At 52.7% G+C, this 21,734-nt stretch overlaps 2 protein-coding genes across 5 annotated transcripts; both read right to left on the reverse strand.

The window, feature by feature from the left end:
- Nucleotides 1-44: 44 nt before the first annotated feature.
- Nucleotides 45-5,127, reverse strand: PHF1 (PHD finger protein 1). Of its 3 annotated transcripts, XM_079934939.1 has the most exons (15): nt 4,988-5,121; nt 4,081-4,259; nt 3,908-3,989; nt 3,712-3,807; nt 3,176-3,276; nt 2,932-3,080; nt 2,653-2,748; nt 2,383-2,451; nt 2,115-2,238; nt 1,937-2,004; nt 1,665-1,769; nt 1,368-1,557; nt 1,189-1,283; nt 836-916; nt 50-668 (listed from the first exon to the last, which is right to left on the reverse strand). In XM_079934939.1, exons 2-15 carry the CDS (start codon nt 4,237-4,239, stop codon nt 380-382), a joined length of 1,704 nt encoding a protein of 567 aa, XP_079791065.1. In that variant the 5' UTR covers nt 4,240-4,259; nt 4,988-5,121; the 3' UTR covers nt 50-379. The 3 variants fall into 3 exon arrangements, with proteins under 3 accessions (XP_079791067.1, XP_079791065.1, XP_079791066.1); XM_079934941.1 differs by lacking the exon at nt 2,932-3,080 and having other exon boundaries at nt 45-668; nt 4,988-5,127; XM_079934940.1 differs by lacking the exon at nt 836-916.
- A 1,340-nt stretch (nt 5,128-6,467) lies between these two features.
- On the reverse strand, nt 6,468-21,129 carry KIFC1 (kinesin family member C1). 2 transcript variants are annotated; one of them, XM_079934661.1, is made up of 11 exons: nt 21,012-21,129; nt 14,502-14,639; nt 14,297-14,390; nt 13,717-13,770; nt 13,554-13,604; nt 12,945-13,345; nt 11,491-12,270; nt 10,396-10,686; nt 10,221-10,294; nt 10,018-10,093; nt 6,468-6,572 (listed from the first exon to the last, which is right to left on the reverse strand). In XM_079934661.1, the coding sequence occupies exons 2-11, from the start codon at nt 14,526-14,528 to the stop codon at nt 6,528-6,530; spliced, it is 1,893 nt and encodes a 630-aa protein (XP_079790787.1). In that variant the 5' UTR covers nt 14,529-14,639; nt 21,012-21,129; the 3' UTR covers nt 6,468-6,527. The 2 variants fall into 2 exon arrangements, with proteins under 2 accessions (XP_079790787.1, XP_079790786.1); XM_079934660.1 differs by having other exon boundaries at nt 20,818-21,026.
- Nucleotides 21,130-21,734: the final 605 nt, after the last annotated feature.

The following is a 21,734-nucleotide window of genomic DNA, read 5'->3' on the forward strand; positions in this document are numbered from 1 at the left end:
TCATCTTTCAGAATGACTCAGAGCTGCTAAGTTTATTTATCTTTATTTCAACGATACAGAGCCCAGGATCCTTTATCATCCTCCCCTCCTCAGTCTCCGTCCCCAGGGGTTAAATAATTTTTAAAAATATTTAAAAAGCTGTAACAAAATAACATCAAAGGAAATGGGAAGAGGAATGGGGGAAGGGTCAGGAATCATGAAGGGAGTAGAGAAGAGAGAGCCTCTTCCCCAACCCCCCCACCTGGATTCCAGCCTGGGCAGTAGGGCGAAGTACCCCCTACCGCCGCAGGTACATCCCAGCTGTAGGTGAGGTCAGAGGTCAGGGTATGAAAGTGCCGGTGTATGTGAATGGGGAAGTAAGTGGGCAGAGGCAGGCTGTTCAGAAGATGCCCCCTCCTCCCCACTCAACCAGGTACTGCACAGAGCCATCAGGCCGTACTCTCCGAGCAAGGACCCGGACGGGGTCCCCTCGGGACAGGTAGCCGACCCCACCTCGAACTCCTCCCCCAGTTCCAGGAGACAAACTACGGCACAGGGGAGAAGGGGGTGCTGAGCGTCTAGGAAGACCTGGGGAGGGGGCTGGGACTGAGGAAGATGAGGCAGTCATCGAGTGGGGGGCACTTTTAGGGAGGTCTGTGGGGAAACCAATGTGAAGTTCCAGGGGTGACCTAGGGAGAGAAGGCAATTGTCAGTCCAGATGGAGATTAAGGACTGACCAGAAATGGACGCCATGTGTGGATTAGAGAAACAAAAAAAAACGGTTAGAGACCAAGGAACTTAAGAGCACAGAGGTGAAGAGGACAGAGGTATCACAGGTAAAGGAGTAGAATCTCACCTGTCTGGGGGTTCACCATCCCCAGAGGTCCCTGCGGTGCTGGCAGAGGGGTGGAAGGAAGCGAACATCCGGATGGGACTGCTGGGGTTGGGGGAGGGGGAAAGTCAGGACCCGAAGCAGGGGAACAGGACCCTCTCCCCTGAGAAGGGCAGAGCTCAAACACTACCCTCAAGGAACCCCTGTCCCCAGAATACTGGGAAGCAGACATTGGCTCTAAGTGTCTCTAGGAAAAGAAGTGGGCAGCCAAGGGAGAGAGGGGAAAGAATTCTGGGTGAGAAAGTCCAGAAGATGTAGACAACTGGAAGAGAGGTTCCAAGGGAGTACACCTGGCTGGAGGCAGGAGGTGCACTGACCTGGGCAGGCAGCGGGCATCTGTGGGCCGGAAGTTGTAGCCGCTGCTGCCCTGGTAACTCTGGTTAGGGCTGGAGGGTGGTGGAGACACTGAGGCCTAGAAGGAGCAAAGGACTGAGAGATAATCCTTGATTTCTTCCCACACCACCATTTGCCCCACGGGGTGCCCCTGCCCTTGTACCTGCAGTGCCCTCTGCAGACGAGCCCGCTCCCTCTGCTCCTGGGGCTCGGGCTGGTTGCGCACTGCTGAGGGTGGCCCCAGCTCCTCCATTTTCCCCTTCTGCCTCCTCCTCAGGGGCTCTGGCTCCGGCCTCCGGCGCTTCCCCAGGGGACGTGAGACCCCTCCCCCAGGGCCCTGCCCTGAAGGGAAGCTGTAAGAGGCCTCCTTATCCCCCCAGCCCCCTCCCGGACACCCCAAGACCTCCCCGACTCCATACATACACCCTGAGAACTTCCCCATCCCCCCTGGACCAGTGACCTGGTGGGGGCTCCATCTCCAGTAGGGGCCTCCACAGGGGGAGGGATCCGAGCATGGAGACCAAACAAGCATTTTCTCTTCTTAATCTCCCTCCCTGAAATGAAACTGGGGTAAGGGGAGAAATAATATAAGGTCAGTGCCGTAGAAAAGGGACCCTCCTATGCCATTACTCAGTCCTTTAGAGAGGTGATCTTCCAGGTGGGCTGCAGCCCCTCCCCTCCCAGGCTGCCATACCATATCTCCATCCCTTTCTGAGCCTCCCTCCAACTCACCGGTCCTTGTGGCTATTAAGAGCAGAGAGGAGCCTGGAAGAACGTTCTCCCTTGGGGGTGTCTGAGAGCTGGGGGAGGGGAAGGAAAATGGGGTCAGGGGAGCAGTGATTCCCTCCCTCCCCCTTTTCTCCACATCTCCTTGGTCCACCCTGACCCCCAGAGCTGCACTACCCCTTACCTCCCCAAGGAGCAAACTGTCCCAATTCTCAGAGGTGAAGGGGAGGATCTCACGGTCAAAATCAAAGTATTTTTTCTTACAGCAAACGCTGAGGTGGTAGAGGACAAGATGAGCCACGTCCACCCTGGAGAAACATTAACTTGTCAAGGTGGTAGAAGGGTTACAAAACCCAGGGGGTGTCGCAAGGCGGGGGGCTGGGGCCTGTAAGGTGAAAAACTGGGGGTGTTGAGGGAGGAGTTACGCTGAGGTCGTGCCCCATCCAGCTCACCAGCGAAGCTGTAGCCTCCGGACCTTCTCAGGGCCCCCCCGACACACACAGCATTCAAACTCATAGAACCTGGACATGGGCAAGAGGGAGAAAAATACTTTTTACAGGAAAACTACACCATGCTGTGGCGGGGCGGGGCGGACTCCCAAGCAAGGACCGGGCCAACAGGTAAGCAAAGCTGCAGAGGTTGGGAAGAGACCAGGTCTGGGATGGGAGGGTGGGGGATGGAGGTGATGGAGCAGAGCTCTTGGAGAGCCCAGCCAGGCTCACCTGTCCCCGTAGAGGAGGGGCTTGCTCAGACACTGGGTGCAGGCCTCATGGAACCACTGTAGGCAGCTCCTGCACTGCAGCATCTTCAGGTTCCACCTGAGGGGAAACACAGGACCAGTGACCCCCAAATACCCCTCCTTAACTGCCCCAAACCCAGCTCACCACCTTCTCCCACACCTTCAACACTCCAGCCAGCCACCCTGTTCTTTCTCCCTCGTTCCTTGCATCCACCACCACCCCCCACAGCTTATTCCCTAACCCCCGCCCCTCACTACTCACTCCCCAGGGCCACCACAGTAACAGTAGCTCTGCTGCCGGTTGCTCAGATGCCCGGCGTCCCAGTCCAACCCCTTTAGTCCGTACGGCAGGGACAGCTTCATGCCCAGCATGGCCCGGGCATAGGGGCCCTTCTTCAGCGCACCTCCCCTCTGCAGGTGGAACAGGCAAGTGGCCTCAGGGGTGGGGGAAGAAAGGACTCGGGAGAGGCTGGGGGTGGGAGGCTCCCACAGGAAGGTGCCTTTACCTTGGTAGCGATGGCAAAGACACACTGGCGGCAGACCCAGGATGTGCCCTCTCCCTCTCCGGGGGCTGGGGCCCTTGGAACGTGGCAGTCCTGATGATAAGCTGAATAACGATAATATTGATAGACCACTCATTGCGTTGCATACCTGTCTGCACTAGGTGTTGGGACAGGAGTCTTACCCATCTCACTTCATTCTTGACCATGGTCCTGCTGGGGTGGGCGTGTTACCTTTATTTTAATAGCAGGTGAGGCAGCTGTGGCTCTTAAAAGTTTAGGGACTTGCCCAAGGTCACATGGGTAGAAAAGGGTGTATTTGAACTACTTTCTGCCTGCAGAGCTCACATGTCCCATCCCATGTTTGCCGCTCCCTGTGCTGGAAGGGAGTGAGGTTACAGGGTTGAGGAGATGGGCCAGAGCAGTGACTTGGGGACTCAGGCCAGGACAGGTGGTATAAAGACCAGTGCTAGAGGGAAGGGTGAGAGGCAGCCTGGAAAGCCCAGGGCAAGCTGGACCATTCAGGTGTCCCGCTCTCTCACCGTGGCGACACTTCTCACAGCTGACCAGCCGGTTCCCAGGGACCACAGTCTCAGAGCGACATACACAGCAGAGGAGTTCCTCCCCAGGGAGGGCAGCTGTGAAGAGTACAGTGTCAGAAGGCCTGTCCTTAAGCCCCTTCTGCCCCCCACACCAGGTTTCTGTTTTCCACGGGATGCACACCCTCAGGCCTCTCACCAGGGCTGATGTCTTTCCATAGAACCAGAAACTGGGAATCATCCTCAAACTGGACCAGACACACCTCCCGAGCACTGTCCACCTGGAATGGGTGGGCACAGAAGATCAAATGGAAGTCAGAACTAGATAAGGGAAATGAGAAAAGGTGACAAGTCAGAGATCAAAGGTCTTACCTTTTTGATGGTCCCCAAGTATAGCAGCCCATCTGTCCATCTGGCCAGCACATCTTGACCCTCCCAAAGTCGAGGCCTGGAGCCTGAGGTGGGAGCAGGGGAAGCTGGGTCCCAAAGTGGGGGGGCACCAGAGCGGCTCAGCCGGGGGGGCTGTGCCATTGCATCCTGGGGGGGCCTAGCTAGAAGTGGGATGGGAGGAGAAAGTTATGAATATTGAGGAACTGGTCCCCATTTTCTTTGCCTATTTTTCTGTCAAGAACTCAAGCAGGTGTGCCCCCAGTCTCCATTTCCCTGAGACACCTGGATGGGAAACCACTGGGCCCCCCTCCCGAGCTTCTTGACTCCAACTCTCCCAACACAGTCACCACTGGCTCTCTTCTCCCTACCCCCCCTACCAACCTAGTTCTCTAGTTTCCCAGCTTCCAGAGCTCCCCTGGGATGTTATATGCTGGCCTTGAGATTTTAGCAGAAACGATGGTTGCAGAGGCAAAGGTTACCACTCAATTTCTACTACCACCTTCTATTGCTGTTTAGAGGGATCATAATTGGGGTACTGTTTCCCAGAGATGTGTTTTAGGAGCTTTTTCTGGAGACGTTTTCCAGAGTGGAAACGGTTGCCTCCCGGGCCCGCGTGTCTCATTCAGAACAATCATCTTGATGCCAGGTTATGTCAGGTTACCCTTAAATTCGGGGCTCCCGCCCCCGGGTTAGATAACTTCCCTGAGTGCCCCGGGAGGGGGGCGTGTCCCAGTCTCGGTCTCTACTCCCCATGACGGCGAGTCCGAGAGGGGACTTGAGTCGGCCCGACCCGACCCGATGCCCGGGCGACGCGGCTCTCCCGCCCGCGCCCTGCGCGCCGACCCCCGGCTCCCTGCCCCCCCACGGGCGCCTCCCGCCGCCTCCTTACCAGTGACAGCTGGGGCCGCCGGGAGCCGGGCAGAGGCAGACGTGGGAGACCGAGGCGAACCCCCCGCGCGGGGAGGGCACGTCTGGGCGTCGGGGGGCGTGCAGGCAGAGACCGGGGGGTCCCCAGGCCCAGCCCCTCCGTCCCGGCGGCTCTGGGGCGTATGACGCAGCAGCCAAAGCAGCGGCAGCGGCAGGAGGAGGAGGCGGCGGGGGGAAGGAGGGGAGGGGAGGGGAGGAGAGGGGAGGAAAGGGAAGGGAAGGGGAGGGGAGGGACAAACCGGCTCGGGGGGAGGATGGTGGGAGGGGAGGACTGGGGGGAAGGAGGAGCCGGGGGTAGGGGGGCGGGCCCCACCTCACCCCACCTCCCTCACCTCCAACAGGCCTGGAGGGTGCAGAGCAAGCGGCGCCTTCTCCGCGGATGGGGCGTGCGGACTGTCGGACCCGGCGAGAGAGGGAATCCCCGCAGCCCCATCCTCCAAAGGGAGACCTGCCCTCGGGGCAGGAGGAAATACCCCCTCCCGGCCGCCGGTCTGCGGCCGGGCCCTCACCCCATGCCACATCCGTTAACTGCCCCCCCAACCTTCAGTGTCATTCCAAGTCCCACCCCCCAGCCCCAGTTCACGACCCCGCCCTCCACCCACCCTCTCACTGCCCCCGCCACGCCCTCCTCCCTCGAGTGCCCCACCCTCCCCCGCCTTTGCCCCGGCCCCGCCCTCGCTGTGCCTAGCTGCCCCCCCGCCCACCGTCGCCGTGCTTCTGCGCACGCGTGACCCCTCCCGCGCGCGCGGCACCTGGGAGGACCCAGCCCCTCCTTTACGGGGCGGTGGCCCTCGGCAGTTGGCGCGAGGGAGTCGGGGCTTGCGTCCCGCCCCGCACTTCTAAGGCGGGTCCACGGACCGGGAGGGCTAGTACCGAGGCGGTGACGCCGCCGAGAGCCAGCCAATGGGCAGCGGGCGGGGCCAGCCCCAGCGGTTCGAACGGGAAGGCAGGGAAAGAGCGGGAGGAAAGAGCCAGCAGTTTGTGGGAGGGAGCGCCAGCCGCGCCCCTGGGCTCGGGTTCCTACCTTCCCACACTCGCCAGAGGAGTTCCTGCCCCGGGCTGGGGTGGCCTGTGGCAAAGGGGAAACAGAACTAGTGACTGTGGACACCTAGTGCCCACCTAGTGGGCAACTCCTAGACGCGGACGACGGGGGCAGGGTATGGGAGCTAGAGGCCATCCGACTCCGGGGATGGTCTGTTAGGGAGAAAAGCCGAAGCCCCTAACCCCGTGAAACACACACAAATGCTTGGCAGAATGGAAGATCCACAGTTCCCATCTTTACAGGCATGAAAAATATCTCCCTTATTGGGCAACAGCTAATAAAACCTTTATTTAAAAAAAAACACACAAAAACCCTCTTCTTTATTTGATAGGTCCAGGTATCACAGTGCCCCCCCCAATAAAGCACCCCCCACCGCCCCCCCTTCCCCGTCGGTCTCACACACACACACACACACACACACACACACACACACACACACACACACAATCTAGATCCGTCTTCATTTCCTATTGGCCTGGGCAGTACCAATAACACACTGGTTCACCTGCGGGCAGGGGGTTTAGACAAACAAAATAAAAAACGTTTTCAGAGTAACCAAAAGAACAGTTTTCTCCAAATCACCTCCCAACCCCCAATATTAGGGCTGCCCTCAGAGAATCCTAAAATAAGGGCTCTGAAAGGAAGTTCAGGCTGGTCTCAGTTCTCCCATGCCCACTAGGTATTCTAGGTCTGGAAGAGAAGGAAAGGCCTGAGAAGGAACAAAAGCCCCACAAAGGAGCAGGGAGAGGAGCTTCTGTTTCTAGCAGTACCTCGGACTAGACACCCCCAAAACCCTCCCAACACTAATGCTTAATAAGCTAGATAAAACAAGAACGACACAAATTTAGGAACCAAGGCTATTTGGAAAATTAATGATTCCAAGCCTAGGGGAGGAAATGTACAAGATGGATCTGGAGTAAAGACTACTGGGGACCTATCTAAAGGACACAGGAGCCAAGCTGGAGCTTCTACTGGCCAAAGATGGGCGATTTGAGCATCAGAATGAATAATGACCGCAAAGGATATATACCAAAAGTACAAGTAAGTATCTGTAAGATGTTACCTCCTGGATAAAAACTCAGTGTTCACCTTTGAAAGTTGCCAGGATACCAACTTATAATACTGAAAATTGATAAAGAATCTAGCATTTATCCCATCTTACCTATATGGACTGAATTTCAGAATAACCAAATAGATGGCAAAGGGGAGTTATTTATAGAAGAATTGTGATTAATAAATGTAGAACTGAGAAAATTAGAAAATCACCATTTAAAAAAAATCACCATTTAAAAACTCCCTAATAATAGATCTAGATAGCATTACTGATAAAATCACTAGGGGAAAAAGCTGATAGGGAGTTTTTAAATGGATAGATCGGCTGACAATACCCTAATCCAATGATCAATTTTTTTTTTTTTTTTTTTTTGCGTTACACGGGCCTCTCACTGTTGTGGCCTCTCCCGCTGCAGAGCACAGGCTCCGGAGGCGCAGGCTCAGCGGCCATGGCTCACGGGCCCAGCCGCTCCGCGGCATGTTGGATCCTCCCGGACCGGGGCACGAACCCGCGTCCCCTGCATCGGCAGGCGGACTCTCAACCACTGTGCCACCAGGGAAGCCCCCAATGATCAATTTTTATATCATTAAAAGTGGAACAATTAGGGGGAGGGGGAAAAAAAGTGGAACAACTAGATACTAGGTGCCTCCTGATATGATGCAATAGAAAGTGTATCACACCATCGAAGTTTTTTTCCCCAAGAAATTTAAACCTGATTCAAATCAAGCCTCTAAATCTACAAAAATTGTGAAGGAAAGAGGAAGCAACCAGCCAAAATCTAGAATGTGGTGTATTCTATAGGACAAGTGACCCTACTTCTTCAACAAATAAATGCTATAAAAGGGGATGAGATTATTATAGATTAAAAGAAACTCGGACTTCCTTGGTGGCGCAGTGGTTAAGAATCCGCCTACCAACGCAGGGCACACGGGTTCAAGCCCTACTCCCCGGGAAGATCCCACGTGCTGTGGAGCAACTAAGCCCATGTGCCACAACTACTGAAGTCCGCACACCTAGATCCCATGCTCCGCAACAAGAGAAGCCACCACAGTGAGAAGCCCACACACCAGAATGAAGAGTAGCCCCGGCTCGCCACAGCTAGAGAAAGCCTGCACACAGCAATGAAGACCCAATGCAGCCATAAATAAATAAATAAAAATTTTAAAAGAAACTCGAGACAATTTCAACCATATGAAATGGGCGGCCCTTGCTTTGATCCTGAACAGAGCAAACCTAATGTATAAAAAGCATTTCTGAGACAATAGGGAAATTCAACATCTACTGGGTATTAGAGGATATTAAAGAGTTCATGTTGTTGGGTGTTAATGATGTTGCTAGAAGTTTACTTGGGGACTTCCCTGGTGGCGCAGAGATTAAGAATCTGCCTGCCAACGCAGGGGACACGGGTTTGAGGCCTGGTCCGGGCAGATCCCACTTGCCGCAAAGCAACTAAGCCCCTGCACCACAACTACTGAAGCCTGTGTGCCTAGAGCCTGCGAGCCACAACTACTGAAGCCCGTGCGCCTAGAGCCCATGCTCCCACAACGAGAAGCCGCCGCAATAAGAAACCTGAGCAGCCCCCGCTCGCCGCAACCAGAAAAAGCCCACGTGCAGCAATGAAGACCCAAAGCAGCCAAAAATAAATAAACTAAAAAAAAAAAAAAAAAAAAAGAACTTTACCTGAACTTGCAAGATTGCAAGGGAAATCCTGATTAAAGTAGACCAGGGCAGGGTGCTAAGGTGGCTGACTACTACCATGGCAGCAAGAGTACAGAAGGGCACACAAGATCAGAGACCCTGAATAAAGCCAGAACACATCGTAGGACTATACCCTCAGGAAAACAAGTAACCAGAGGGAAAAATTGCCCTCTGGAGGCAGACAGTAAAGAAACATCCTGATTTAACTCTAGTAGAGGGAGCTTAAATCTCCTAGAGAATTCATGGCCATGGACACAGCTGATCTTCGTGGGGATTGGAGCCTGAATTCACACTATTTGGAACAGTCTGAAAAACCTGTACGTCTTTGATCCAGTAATTCCATTTCAAGGAATCTCTCCCTAGATAGTTAGATGTAACTAAACAAATATAAAATGATAATGTACAAGGTTAGCCAACATGGCTTTGTATGTAATAGTAAAAGGGTGGAAATAATCCAAGTGTCCAGTAGAGGGAACTGGTGGATAAACTTTGGTGCATCTACACAGTGGAGTCCTAGGCAGATGTAAAAATAATGGGGGCGCTCCCCGGGGCTCCCCTGGTGGCGCAGTGGTTGAGAGTCCGCCTGTCATTGCAGGGGGCGCAGGTTCGTGCCCCGGACCGGGAGGATCCCACGTGCCGTGGAGCGGCTGGCCCCGTGAGCCATGGCTGCTGGGCCTGCGCGTCCAGAGCCTGTGCTCCGCAGCGGGAGAGGCCACAACAGTGAGAGGCCCGCGTATCGCAAAAAAAAAAAAAAAAAAAGCACGGGACAACATAATATATGAGAGGGGGAGAAGAGACGTCTTATATAAGGAGGGAAATCCCATGCATGTTGCTTGTATTTGCAAAAAGAAACATTGGAAGGATAAGTAAAATGATAAATGATGAAAATGATTACTAGGGCAAGTGGAGAGAATGGGGACAGGAGCAGTGGTTAAATCTCACTTGTTGTATATAGCTTTCTATTGATATAGTTTTGACCTTTCAACTACCTATTTTTAAAAACTTAATTAAAAACCCCCAAACGTCAATAGTTAAAAAAAAAAAAAAGGATCCAGGTAGGTAGTGCCCCAGATGCCTGGCAAATGTACATCCATTCTGGATGAACCATGCCCCCTGGCCTGAAGGACAGTAGGGTAGGGGTGGAGAAGGCTATAATCCCCAGGAGGTCTGACAGGGATGGGACTGATAGTGACCGCACCTTGGAGGCAAAACGTAGGGAGTTGAGGGACTCGGAGACATTCTCTTCTAGGGGAGAAATGTTCACAAACATGAGCCTGTGGAGAGAGAGGGGGCCAAGCCCCAGCATCAGTGGCTGGGCAGAGCCTGGACCAGGTCTTCACGGTGTGGCCTCCCCAACCCTGACCCCAATGTTGTGGTTCCCAGCCCACCCCTTCCCCTCACATCTTAGCGCTGCCGCCCAGAGAGTTCTGCAGCAGGTAGGTCAGCTTGCTGTTCCGGTAAGGCACGTGGGACTCCTAGAGGGTTGGGGGGGACAGGTGGTTAGGACAGGGCTGGGTTCAGCATGGTCAGCCCCAACCTCTCCCTGGGGTCCGCCTGCCCCCACCCCCATTACTACCTTGTTGCTCAAGGCCATGATGACCAGCCCCAGCGTGGACAGGCTGCTGTTAATGGCCTGCGTTTCCCGAAGGCGTTCCCGCTCTCCAGGACCGAGGGCCAAGCCGGGGTCTAGCCGCTCACTCCCAGCCAGGTCCACAAGGCTGAGGGGGGCCACACACTGCAGGCCTCGGCCAGCATGCTCCCCAGAGATCTGCAGCTGGAACACACTGTGACTTCGTGACGATCGCTCATTCTGGGCTGTGCGGGCCACAGCCCGGTTCTGGCGGGCCAGATGGAGCAGGGCCTCCACCTGGGGATGGACAGCAGCAAGAGGCAAAGGCAGGTAGAAGTCAGTACATAGCTAGGTCAGGTAAGGCGATGAGTAAGACTCAGCACCTGCCCTCCTGATGCTTTCTTTCTAGCCAGCAAAAGAATAAGTAAAATACACAGTGTGTCTGAGTACTAAGGAGTAAAATAAAACAGAAAAGTAGTGCGTGAGGGTGAGGGTTGCAATTTTAGAAAGGATGGCCAGCGGGAATTCCCTGGTGGTCTAGTGCTTAGGACTCTGTGCTTTCACTGCCGGGGTCCGGGTTCAATCCCTGGTTGGGGAACTAAGATCTCACAAGCTGTGCAGTGCGGCCAAGTTAGGGGAAAAAAAAAAAAAAAAAAGAATGGTCAGGGATGGCCTCAATGCCTTAAAATCTTAAGCGAGGGAGCAAGCTCTTCCAGGAGAGGAGCAGGAATGTTCAGGCAAAGGAGACAGCACGTGCAAAGGCCCTGATCTGAGGGTGTGACGAGCAGGCTGAGGAACAGGCGGGAGGCCAGCATGGATGTCATGAACTGAGCAAGAAGAGTGGGCAGAGGTGAGACCTGAGATTGACAGGCAGGGCCCAGTGGCACCCGCTTCAGCAGGCCCATCACTTCTCTCCACTCCTTGGTTCCACAAAGGCGGATGCACCTCATAGCCCACCAGCCAAAACTGAATATGCAACCTACCCCTCACCACTCACCCTTCCTCATCCTCAGCGTTCTCCTCCCCCTGCTCATCCACCTCCATCCTTGTCACCCTGCCCATGCCTCCCCAGTGTCCAGGCTAGTGGCCCTCAGCACTTACCTCTCTCTCACAGGAGACAGGAACATATCGGGCGTTGGTGACAGTAAGCTCCTCGCTCCCCGGCCCTGCCCGGCGAATCTCACACTCACCCCCATGGCCCTTCCGGGTCCCAGTGGCCAGCAGGTCTCGGACAGTCTCGTTGTAGATCTCTACGTAACTTGCCACAAAGCTGTAGGTCCAGCCCTGGCCACTTAGCTCCTGGGCCACAGAAAAGAGGTGCCGCAGGGCCCGAGGGATCAGCCCCTCCACCTGGGGGTCTCCCCCAGGCCCACCCTCCATGGTGAAGGTCTTGCCACTGCCTGTCTGGCCGTAGGCAAAGATGCATACTGGGTAGCCATCCAGGGCTGACTGGACAAGCATGGAAATCTCTTCAAACACTTCGTCCTGTCCACTCCCTGGTGGGAATACCCGGTCAAAGGAGAAGTCATGGCGGGTGGGGGCAGCTGGCGCCCCACTCAGGGTCCCACGCCGCTCGTCAGACCGGGAGAGGCTGAGTCGGGTTGGAGGGTCGGAGGGCCCGCTGGGGCCGGAGGGAAATAGCAGAAAGCCAGGGGGTGGGGTGGACTCCCCTGGAAGGACGGGGCGGACCCGGCAGAAGACACGGACATTGCCTTTGAGTTCCTGCAGCTGGTTGTGTAGCCGCCGGCGCTCCATCTCAAGCCCATGGAGACGTTCTTCCCGGTTAGCCAGTAAGTCCGCCTGGGCTGCAGCCTCCTGGCGCAGGGATGCCACCTCTGCTTGGCTGCCCGACAGAGCAGCTTCTGATGCCTGTAGCCTCCTCTGTCCGGAACAGAGCAGACACAGAGGGTGAGATGCAACCAAGAACAAGAACAAGTCATGATGGGATGTGGGGGTGGGAGGTGGGCTGGGCCCTGCCCCCAAGGACTTCATAGACTGGTAAAGAAAGAGATAAGGAAATAGGAATCACAGTACTAGAATGGGGAGTGCTATGGGAGCATCCAGAAGGGGCACAAGGAGAATGATATCTAGGCTGACACCCAAAAAGTATGGGAGTGGACCAAGGGAAGGATGGAGTGCAGAAAGAATATTCCACAAAGAGGGACGTGTATATGCAAAATGCCCTGAATTGAGAATCGAGTCATTTGAGAGACTACAAGTAATGCAATCTAGTTGGTGCTCGCCAAGGAGTCAAATGGATGAGAAGGAGAGAGAATGCGTGGGAATTTTTATCAGGAAAACAGAGAAAGAAGAAAGGGGGCAGAGAAGTAGAGGCAATACAGACCCGAGGAAGATACGGAAACAGAGTCAGGATAGGGTGAAGTGGGGCAGAAAGCAAGACAGAGTCAGGAGTGGGCGGGGGTGGGGGCGACGGGGGAGCAGGGTAGGGGACAGAGGTGTACTGCCAGAGAGAGGTGGTCAGGGATTCAAAGCCCAAAGTGACTTCCGGGCAACCTAGAAGAAGGGTCAGCATTTGGCGAGAAGCTGGCCCTTACCTCCTGCTCCTCCAGCTGGGCAGCCAGCCCCCTCCGCTCCTCCTGCAGTTCCAGCTGTTCTTTCTGGAGCTCTTGCACTAAGCCCTCCTGCGTGCCCAGCCGCTCTTCCAGCTCTAGGACCAGAGTGCTCAGGTTCCCCAGCTCCTGTTGGCCCTGCTCAGCCTGGGCCCGCACCCTGGCCAACTCCTCTTCCAGTGTCCTGCGCTCTGTCCCCAGGGCCGTGGCCTGTTGCTGGGCCTCCCTGAGCTGGTTCCGCAGCTGTTGGTTCTCCTGGTCCAACATCTGGGTCCTCTCACGGCAGCATTTCAGCTCTGCGTTTAGGTCACATAACTGACCCTTTAAGTCCCAGGCTGGACGTTTGCTGGGTTTCTTCCTTCCCACCACAGGAGGAGCAGCTGTTGCTAAGATGGGCACAGAAAAGACAAAGGTCAGGGAACTCTTGGCTCTGTCTCGCTCTCTCCTCCCTCCTAGCCTTTAGCGCCTCCACACCTGACCCTCCATCTCCTTCTTCTTCAGACAGGGAAGAGACCAAAAGGATTTTTCTAGGTACTCACCACCTCCTCTTCCCTATCCCAGCCTCTCACCCAAGGATTATATTTGGTCACCTACTGCCAGGCTTCTGGGCAGGAACAGCAGGGCCTGGCTTCTGATTCTTCAGCACTAGAGAATTGGGGAGGTGACATAAGGAATTATAGCATCAGGGTCCCTCCACCTCCATCCTTCTCCCTTTACCCCCAATCCCTTCTCAGCCCCAGGTCTTAAGCACTGTTACCTGTGGCGATAGCTGTGGAACATGGGGGTCCTGTCTTCCTGGGAACTTTCGGCACTGTCGGGAAATTGGACAGAAGAAAAGCAGAGTCATGATTCTCAGGGTGGCATGTACTCTGACTGGGCCGAAGGCAGAGGAGCTGCTTTTTCAGAGGATTAGAAGAAATAAGATAACTTCCTTCTTCCCTTAAATCTGACCAACTCCTAGAGATATCCTTCCTAGGACCAACAAGCCAAGAAACAAGTTGGACCAAGACAAGCAAAAAGAGCAAGGGGGCAGAACCAGGTGTATGTAAAGTACGCTAGCATGTGTGTAAAACATGTTGGGGAACATGCCCATATTTGCTTGCAAACCCACAGAACATCCCTGGAAGGACTCACAGTTGCCCCTGGTTGGGGGACTGGGTGCCTGGGGAACATGGGCAGGAGGGAGATTTTTCACTGTATAACAACTTTCGTGCCTTCGGAATTTTGAAACAAGTAAAACATATTACCTATTCAAAATAAGCTAAGATTGAAAGAAAAGAAAAAGAAAAAGAAAGAAGTGAGTTGAAGAGAACTGGACTTTGTGCCCTGGAGCCCACCTGCGGTCTGGCCTTGTGTCTGTGGCACAGTGGTGAGGGCCGTTGCTCTGGGGCGGGACGTGGCCACTTTGGTGCCCAGGCCTCGTGTCCTTTTCTGGGGAAAGACAAGGATGGGGGGTGGAGTCCATGATTACCCTCTGATGGTTTTATACACACACACACACACACACACACACACGTACATGGATTTCCAAACCCAGCTCACCTTCTCAGGCTCCAAGTCCTCCTCCATCTGGTCGGGACCCCTCTTCAGCCTGCTTCCCGGGAGGGGGAGCCGGGAAGGGGCCTTGGCCAGGGCTCTCTTCAGCTCTATGTTCCCCTTCACTTCCAACAAGGGGGACCTCTGCTGGGAAGAGAGAGACCCTTCAGACAATACCCTGTGGCCCAAATGTCCCAAGAACTCCCGTTTATGGCCCCCCAGCCTAATTCTCATCACCACCAACAAGCATTATATGAGCACCCCTTGTGCCAAAAACTGCAGCTCGCAGATGATGTGCCGTCTAAAAACCATGGAGAGAGGTGGGACGTGACACAAACCCTAAGGGAATAGCTGGACAGATGCTGAATTTCAGCTAAGTTTAAGGGCAGTACTTAAAAAAGCAGGGAAAAGGAACACTTCTTTCGGAAGGCAAAACCTTAAGCTTGCACGTGGTACAGCTGGGAAACCACTACGCCCTTTTAGGGAAAGCTGAGATTATAAACAAGGGAGAGAGTTGGGAGAATAAGTTTGAAGACTGGGTAGGAGGAGCAGGTAACATTTATTGGGAACTGTTTCAAATGCTTTATTTGTATCAACTGACTTAAACCTCCCAGCCCACTGAGGAGGAGCTATTATTAGCCTCATTTTGCAGATGAGGGAAGGAAGGCTGAGAGGTAAACTAGCTGGTCTAAAGTCATCAGTGAATAAAAAGCAAAGCCAGGGTTAGAATCTAGACAGTCTGGTTCTGGAGGCCATGTTTGTAACCACTTGATCACACTGTCTCATAGGGCATTGATGCTAAGCTAAGGAATTTAGGCTTTAGCCCTGCATATATGGAGAGCCAGATACAGTTTCTGATCAGGCATGTGAAAAACATACAAAAGAGCCTATTATAAATAATAATAGGGACTTCCCTGGTGGCACACCGGTTAAGAATCCATCTGCCAATGCAGGGGACACGGGTTCGAGCCCTGGTCCAGGAAGACCCCACATGCAGCGGAACAACTAAGTCCATGAGCCACAACTACTGAGCCTGTGCTCTAGAGCCCACGAGTCACAACTACTGAAGCCTGCGCACCTAGAGACTGTGCTCTGCAACAAGAGAAACCACTGCAATGAGAAGCCCGCGCACAGCAACAAAGAGTAGCCCCCGGTCACTACAACTAGAGAAAGCCCATGTGCTGCAAAGAAGACCCAATGCAGCCAAAAATAAATAAATAAACAAACAAACAAACAAATAAATAAATAATAATGAGGTGTAAGTAGGCTGACTTGCATGAGGAAGACGAGGAAGCAGGGGCATGACCAGTCTGGAGACCACCGAAGTACAGGTATGAGGTAGGGGCGTGGGAAAGAAAGATCCTCTCCTCTAAGCAGCCCAGTTCAGTACCTGGGGATCATGCCCACCCTATGGTTACTCCTACGTAGGATGACCAACTATTCTGGTTTGCCAAGAACTGAGAGGTTTCTTGGGACACAGCATTTCAGTGCTAAAACCAGGTAATTCCTATGCAAACCAGGACAAGTGGTCACCCTACTCCTATCCCACCATCAGGAAAGTACCATGTATAGATCAACTTCTGATTTTCACTATAGGTAACTATTAATTCCAAGGCCAATCTCTCTCTGCCCTTCAGTTTACTTCATTCATTCAATATTTACAAAGTGCCTATTACATGCCAGGAAATGATCTGGATTCTGGAGTAACAGACGTGGTCCCTGCCCTCAAGATTGTGACAGGACAGTAGGCAAGCGAAGCATTTAAAGAGATGATTAAATCTTTACCAAGTGCTATCATAAAAGGATCCCAAAGGAGGGGGTGGGCATCCAGTTTAGATGGGGAGAGTGTCAGACACAATTCTACAAAGTATTTTCAGGCCAAGCCTTGAAGATGAGGAAGAGTTGGCTTGATGGGCTTGGGCCAAGGAGGAGCATTCCAAGCAGAAAGCAAGGAGAGGGACTTGTAAGGAATGACAAATCATTCTATTCAAGTGAACACAGGGATGTACATAGAAAGTGGGGAGAGGAAAAGAGAGGTAGAAGGGAAAGCCCGTGGTATGCCGTGATAAGGAATCCGGGGTCTACTGAAGACAAGAGGGACACTGATGATTTTTAAACATGAGAATAGTATGACTCGATCTTTACTGAAAAAGTGAACTGTGCGCAATGCAAAGAATGAACGGAAATAGAAGATGAGGGTTATCACAGCAGAGGGATGGCGTCATTCCTTCATTCATCCATTCAACAAGGATTTGTTGCACTAGATTTGTTGAATGACTGCTCTTCTAGGCTCTGGTGTGAGAGTAATGAATGTAAAGTCCTTGCCTGCCCAGAGCTTACTTTCTAGGGCAGCCTTTCCAAACTGGGGTACAAGAGAATTAAGCTCTACAGAAAACGATGTGTTTTCTCAATTCTCCCAAGAATATAAAAAACAGCTCTTACCATTCTAGGTGCCTCAGAGAGAAGTTAATGCATTAGACACAAAGGATGCCTTAGGGCATCAGATCTTAATTCTCATGGAACTCAGTTGAGAGGGGATGTTCTAAGAGTTTGATGGCTAAGCAGAGCTGGCGTGGGGGTGGGGGGGAGTAGCTAGAGGTCAGGCAGTGAAGGAGATGGAGTCCAGGCTGACTCCAAGAAGCCTGCCCTGGTTCCCAAGATCACAGAAGGAAAATCTGGGTTTGTTTGTTTTTTAATTAAACTTCTCATTTTAAAACCACTGTAGATTCACATGCAGTTGTAAGAAATAACATGGAGAGATCTGAGAGTGCCTGAAGGGCTAATTTTTAAGAGATGCTAAGTTCAACTTTGGGAAAGTGAGGTTAAGGATGTTCACAGAACATCACTAAAGAGAAAACTCTGAAACAATTTGATATCCTGGTTTTTAAATTATTGGTTTATTGTCTTTCCTAACATTAGACTGTGAGCATCACAAAAACATGCCTGTTTTGTTCACAACTATAGAACCAGAGTGCCCAGTACAATATCTGCTACACGGTAGGACTCAATACTTTTTTTTTTTAATTTTTGGCAGTGTCGAACAGTCTGTGGGATCTTAGTTCCCCGACCAGGGATCAAACCTGCACCCTTGGCAATGAAAGCACGGAGTCCTAACCATCGGACTGCCAGGGAATTCCCTCAATACATTTTTCAAGGAATGAAATTAGATGTCCACCAGCAGGGAAATGCTCAAATAAACTGCAATGCATCCAAACCATTGGCTCCTATACAAATAAAAAGGGAAAAAAAAGGAGGTGGTGTTCTCTTTTCCTGCCACCTGCAGAAAATGTGCACAAAGAATGCTGATTTTAATTCACTTTAATCAAATGTAGTATGAAAACTAAATTTTTCTTTTAAGTATTTCAAGGTCAAACACTGAATTTTTTTAATTACCTGTGCCTTCGTTCTCCCTACACTATGATAGTGGATCAACTAAAGGCCTACCTCCCAGGAATTTGTGTGGGTTCAGAAAATGTGTTCAAAGGTTTGTTTATACAGGACAACTCCTAAGAGTACAGTATTTATTTTTCTCCCATCTATAAAGCTAGACAAGATGACTCCCAACTTTCCACAATAAGCATATGCACTTAACCTTCTATAAAAACAGATTTTCATGGAACCCCTCCTATACCCACTTCCCAGGATCAGAGATGGATACCCTGCTGCTAAGGAATCTCCTGCACGTGAGCATCTGCTCCCACCCTCACCCACACAGGAATAGTGCTCCAGCAAGCCTTCCTTCTCTCCTCTGCACCATCATTTTCACTCTCTCCTGGATCATTCCAATCAGTATATAATACATGTTATTATTACTTCCAACCAAAAAGAGTTTTTCTCTCCTAACCCTGTCCCAGTCAGGCTTTCACTCCCACCATTCCACCAAAACTGCCCTCAAGGTCACAAGTCTGCTTGTGTTGCTAAACCAATTCTTCATCTTTTTGTTTCTTGACCCATCAGCTGCGTGTAATACAACTGATCATTCTCTCTTCCTTAATACACTCGCTTCATTTAGCTCCTGGGAGACCATCCTCTCCTGGTTTTCCTACCTCGCTGGTAGATCCTCTTCATATACCCAAACTTTAACAGTGGTCTTTCTATTCTCTATCTACACTCTAGGCCACTCCTATGGCTTTAAACACCATTCATATGCTGACAACTCCCAAACTATTGTCTCCAGCCCAGACTTTGAAATCTTAACCTCCTGACGTCTAACCCTCCTTCAACCTTGCTCTCTTGCAGCTTCCTCCATTTCAGTTGATATAAATCCATCTTTCAGCTGCTCAAGCAAATACACCCAAAGTCCTCTCATTCTCTTACGTACCACAAAGTCTAACATCAGCAAACGTGGCCAACTCTATCTTCCAAATAGATCCAGAATCGGACCACTTGTAACCACCTCCCCTGCTACTACCATGATCCAAGTTACCATCATCTGTCACCTGGATTATCACACTCTACTGGTTCTCAACTAGGGATGGTTCTCAACTAGGGATGACTTTACTCCCCAGGGGACGTTTGACAATGTCTGGAGACACTTTGTCATGATTAGGTGGAGGTTGCTACTGTCATCTAGTGGGTAGAAGCCAGGAATGCTGCTAAACAACAGACAACTTATAGGACAATCCCCCCCGCCCCTCATAAGAAGTCAATATGTGAAAGCTGAGAAAACCTGCCCCATTCCTAAAAGCTCTCCTTGTTTCTATCCTTTCTTCCTTACAGTCTAATCTCAATGCAGCTGCTAGAGTGGTCATCTTTTTTTTTTTTTTTTGCGGTACGCGCGCCTCTCACCGTGTGGCCTCTCCCATTGCGGAGCACAGGCTCCGGACGCGCAGGCTCAGCGGCCATGGCTCACAGGCCCAGACGCGGCATGTGGGATCTTCCCGGACCGGGGCACGAACCTGTGTCCCCTGCATCGGCAGGCGGACTCTCAACGACTGCGCCACCAGGGAAGCCCCTAGAGTGGTCCTCTTAAATTGTAGGACAGATCTTGTCTCTCTTTGCTTAAAACCATCCAGTGATTCCCCATCTCACTCAGAGAAAAAAAATCAAAGTCTTCAAAACAGCCCCTGCGAGGAGCAATGCATTCAACAGCCCCCTCTGCTACCTGACATCCCTTCCCACAAACTTCCCCGTTGCTCATTCCATTTCGAGTTTGCTACACAACTCTAGTGGCTTTGCTCTAGCGGATTCCCTCTGCCTGGAATGATCTTAATAACTACTTGCCTGTTTCCCTCACCTCTTTCAAGTCTTTATTCAACTCTCACCTTCTTAACGGAGCTTACTATGACAACCCAATTTAACAGTCTATCTTGTCAGCTGGCCTCCCCTCCCTCTCTTAATCTGCTCAAAATTTTCCTTTTCTCCATAGCCCTTATCACCTTCTTAACAGCATTATATAATTTACTTATCACATATTGCCTGTCTCCCATGGAATGGCAGCTCCATGATGACAGGGATCTCTGCTTGCTCACTGCCGCATCCCAAGCACATAATAGGTGCTCAGTAAATATGTGATGAATAAATATGAGAAGCCTTCTATTTTTTTTCACTGTCACATCACACTGCTCTGCTCTCTGGCTGGCAGGATACAAAGAGTATCTCTTCAAGTTGAAACCTGACTTTGGGTAAATCTGAATGTGAAATACTAGTAAACAGAGGATTCAGGCAGGAGGCCTTTTCTGGCACCAGAAGTCAACCCACTCTCACTGTCACAAACACACCTCTCTCCACTGGAGAGGGGAGGTTGCAGGTGGTTGTGAGGTGCAGCAGGGCACTGATGAGAGAAGAAATTAAGTTAACCAGTCCCACTGAGCAGAGATCTCTGCAAAACCTGGGGAAGGAGAGATAATGAGGAGTCCTTCAGTTCACAGTACTCCATTCCCCTTCTCCCCTTCCTACACCCCGAAGAGGCCGCAAAGAGGAGAGAGGACACGAAAGGACATCAGCAGGGATTTGGCCTCAGACACCACTTCCCTAGAGCTAGTGGTCATCTCAGAACACACACTGCAATAGTGAGTAGGAATGGACAGGTGGGAACGTGTTCAGACAAGCCTGAGAATTCGAAATGGGAAATCCTGGAAACATGAAAGTGAGCAAGGGCGTGGGGGACTCCCTGAAGCTGCGGGAAGGCAGGCAGGCAGACTCCCCCCACCCCCACTCCTGGGGCTGCTCCCTGCCTTCTCCACTCTCCACCCCTCATCCCTTTCCACTGTGCGGGGGCGCACGACCTTGGCCCTGCAGGCAGGCAGAACTGAGGCCGCCGGCACGTCAGCACAGCGGGGTGGGGCGACCAGCTGTCGTCCCCGCGCCGACCCCTACTCACCTGCGGCTCCATGTCCAGCTCCGTGCCACACACGGCAGGGAAGCGCAATGGAAGAGGACAGGGCGCCGGGGCTCCCGGGACCCGCGTTCTCTCGCGCGCTCGCGACACAGAACACGCACGTCCCGGACTCCGGCGCTGCCAGCCCGGCGCCACACCCGCCACTTTTGAATTTCAACGGCCGCCACCCTGCTCACCTCGCTCCGCACTCAGGGGCCAATCGTCGCCGCCGCCACAGCCGAGGGCCAATCGCAGCGTCGTCCACCTCCCGAGGCCACACCCCACTAGGCCACCGCCTTCCCGTTCCTGCTTCCCATGCCCTGGGAGGCTGGCGGGTTAGTCACACTTCCGGCCTCACTATTTCTTTTCTCACCCCACCCCTCCTCCAGCGGGAGTCGCGCTGGACTTCCGCTCGGCTCCCGGCCGCCGCTCGCTGCGTCAGAAATTGCAGGGAACACGCCGCCCTAACGTAACTCGTGTAGGGGCGGGGACGCTGGAGGAAAGGAATCACGCGTGCGCAAACAGAACCCTTGCGGGGCGCGACCAGTGCTCCCTAGCGGCGGCAGTAGGAAGCGCACTCGTTAGCCCCGACTGGATCGATGTGTTTGCGGATGGTGCGCGACGTCTCCCAGATGCTTAGAACTGATCCCGGAAGTTGATGATGGATCCCTTATGCGGATGTCAGAGTGGCTGAGGCTGCCCATTCCCCGGTCTCTTTGGCATTTATCACCAAACTTAATGACCTTGAGTACAGCTTGGCGCTCCATGGAAGCCCGACGGTGGGAATTCGAGGCCCGGGAGAGGAAGATTTTTCTCTCCAGTCAGCCTCCTCGCCTTACCTCCTACGTACCTGGGCGCTGCTACTGGTGCTAGAGAACTGGCTTGAGGCTTTCCGAGCCTAGAGCCCATGGAGGCCTTAC

The sequence above is a fragment of the Stenella coeruleoalba genome (genome assembly GCF_951394435.1).
Source record: "Stenella coeruleoalba genome assembly, chromosome: 10".
NCBI lineage: Eukaryota > Metazoa > Chordata > Mammalia > Artiodactyla > Delphinidae > Stenella > Stenella coeruleoalba.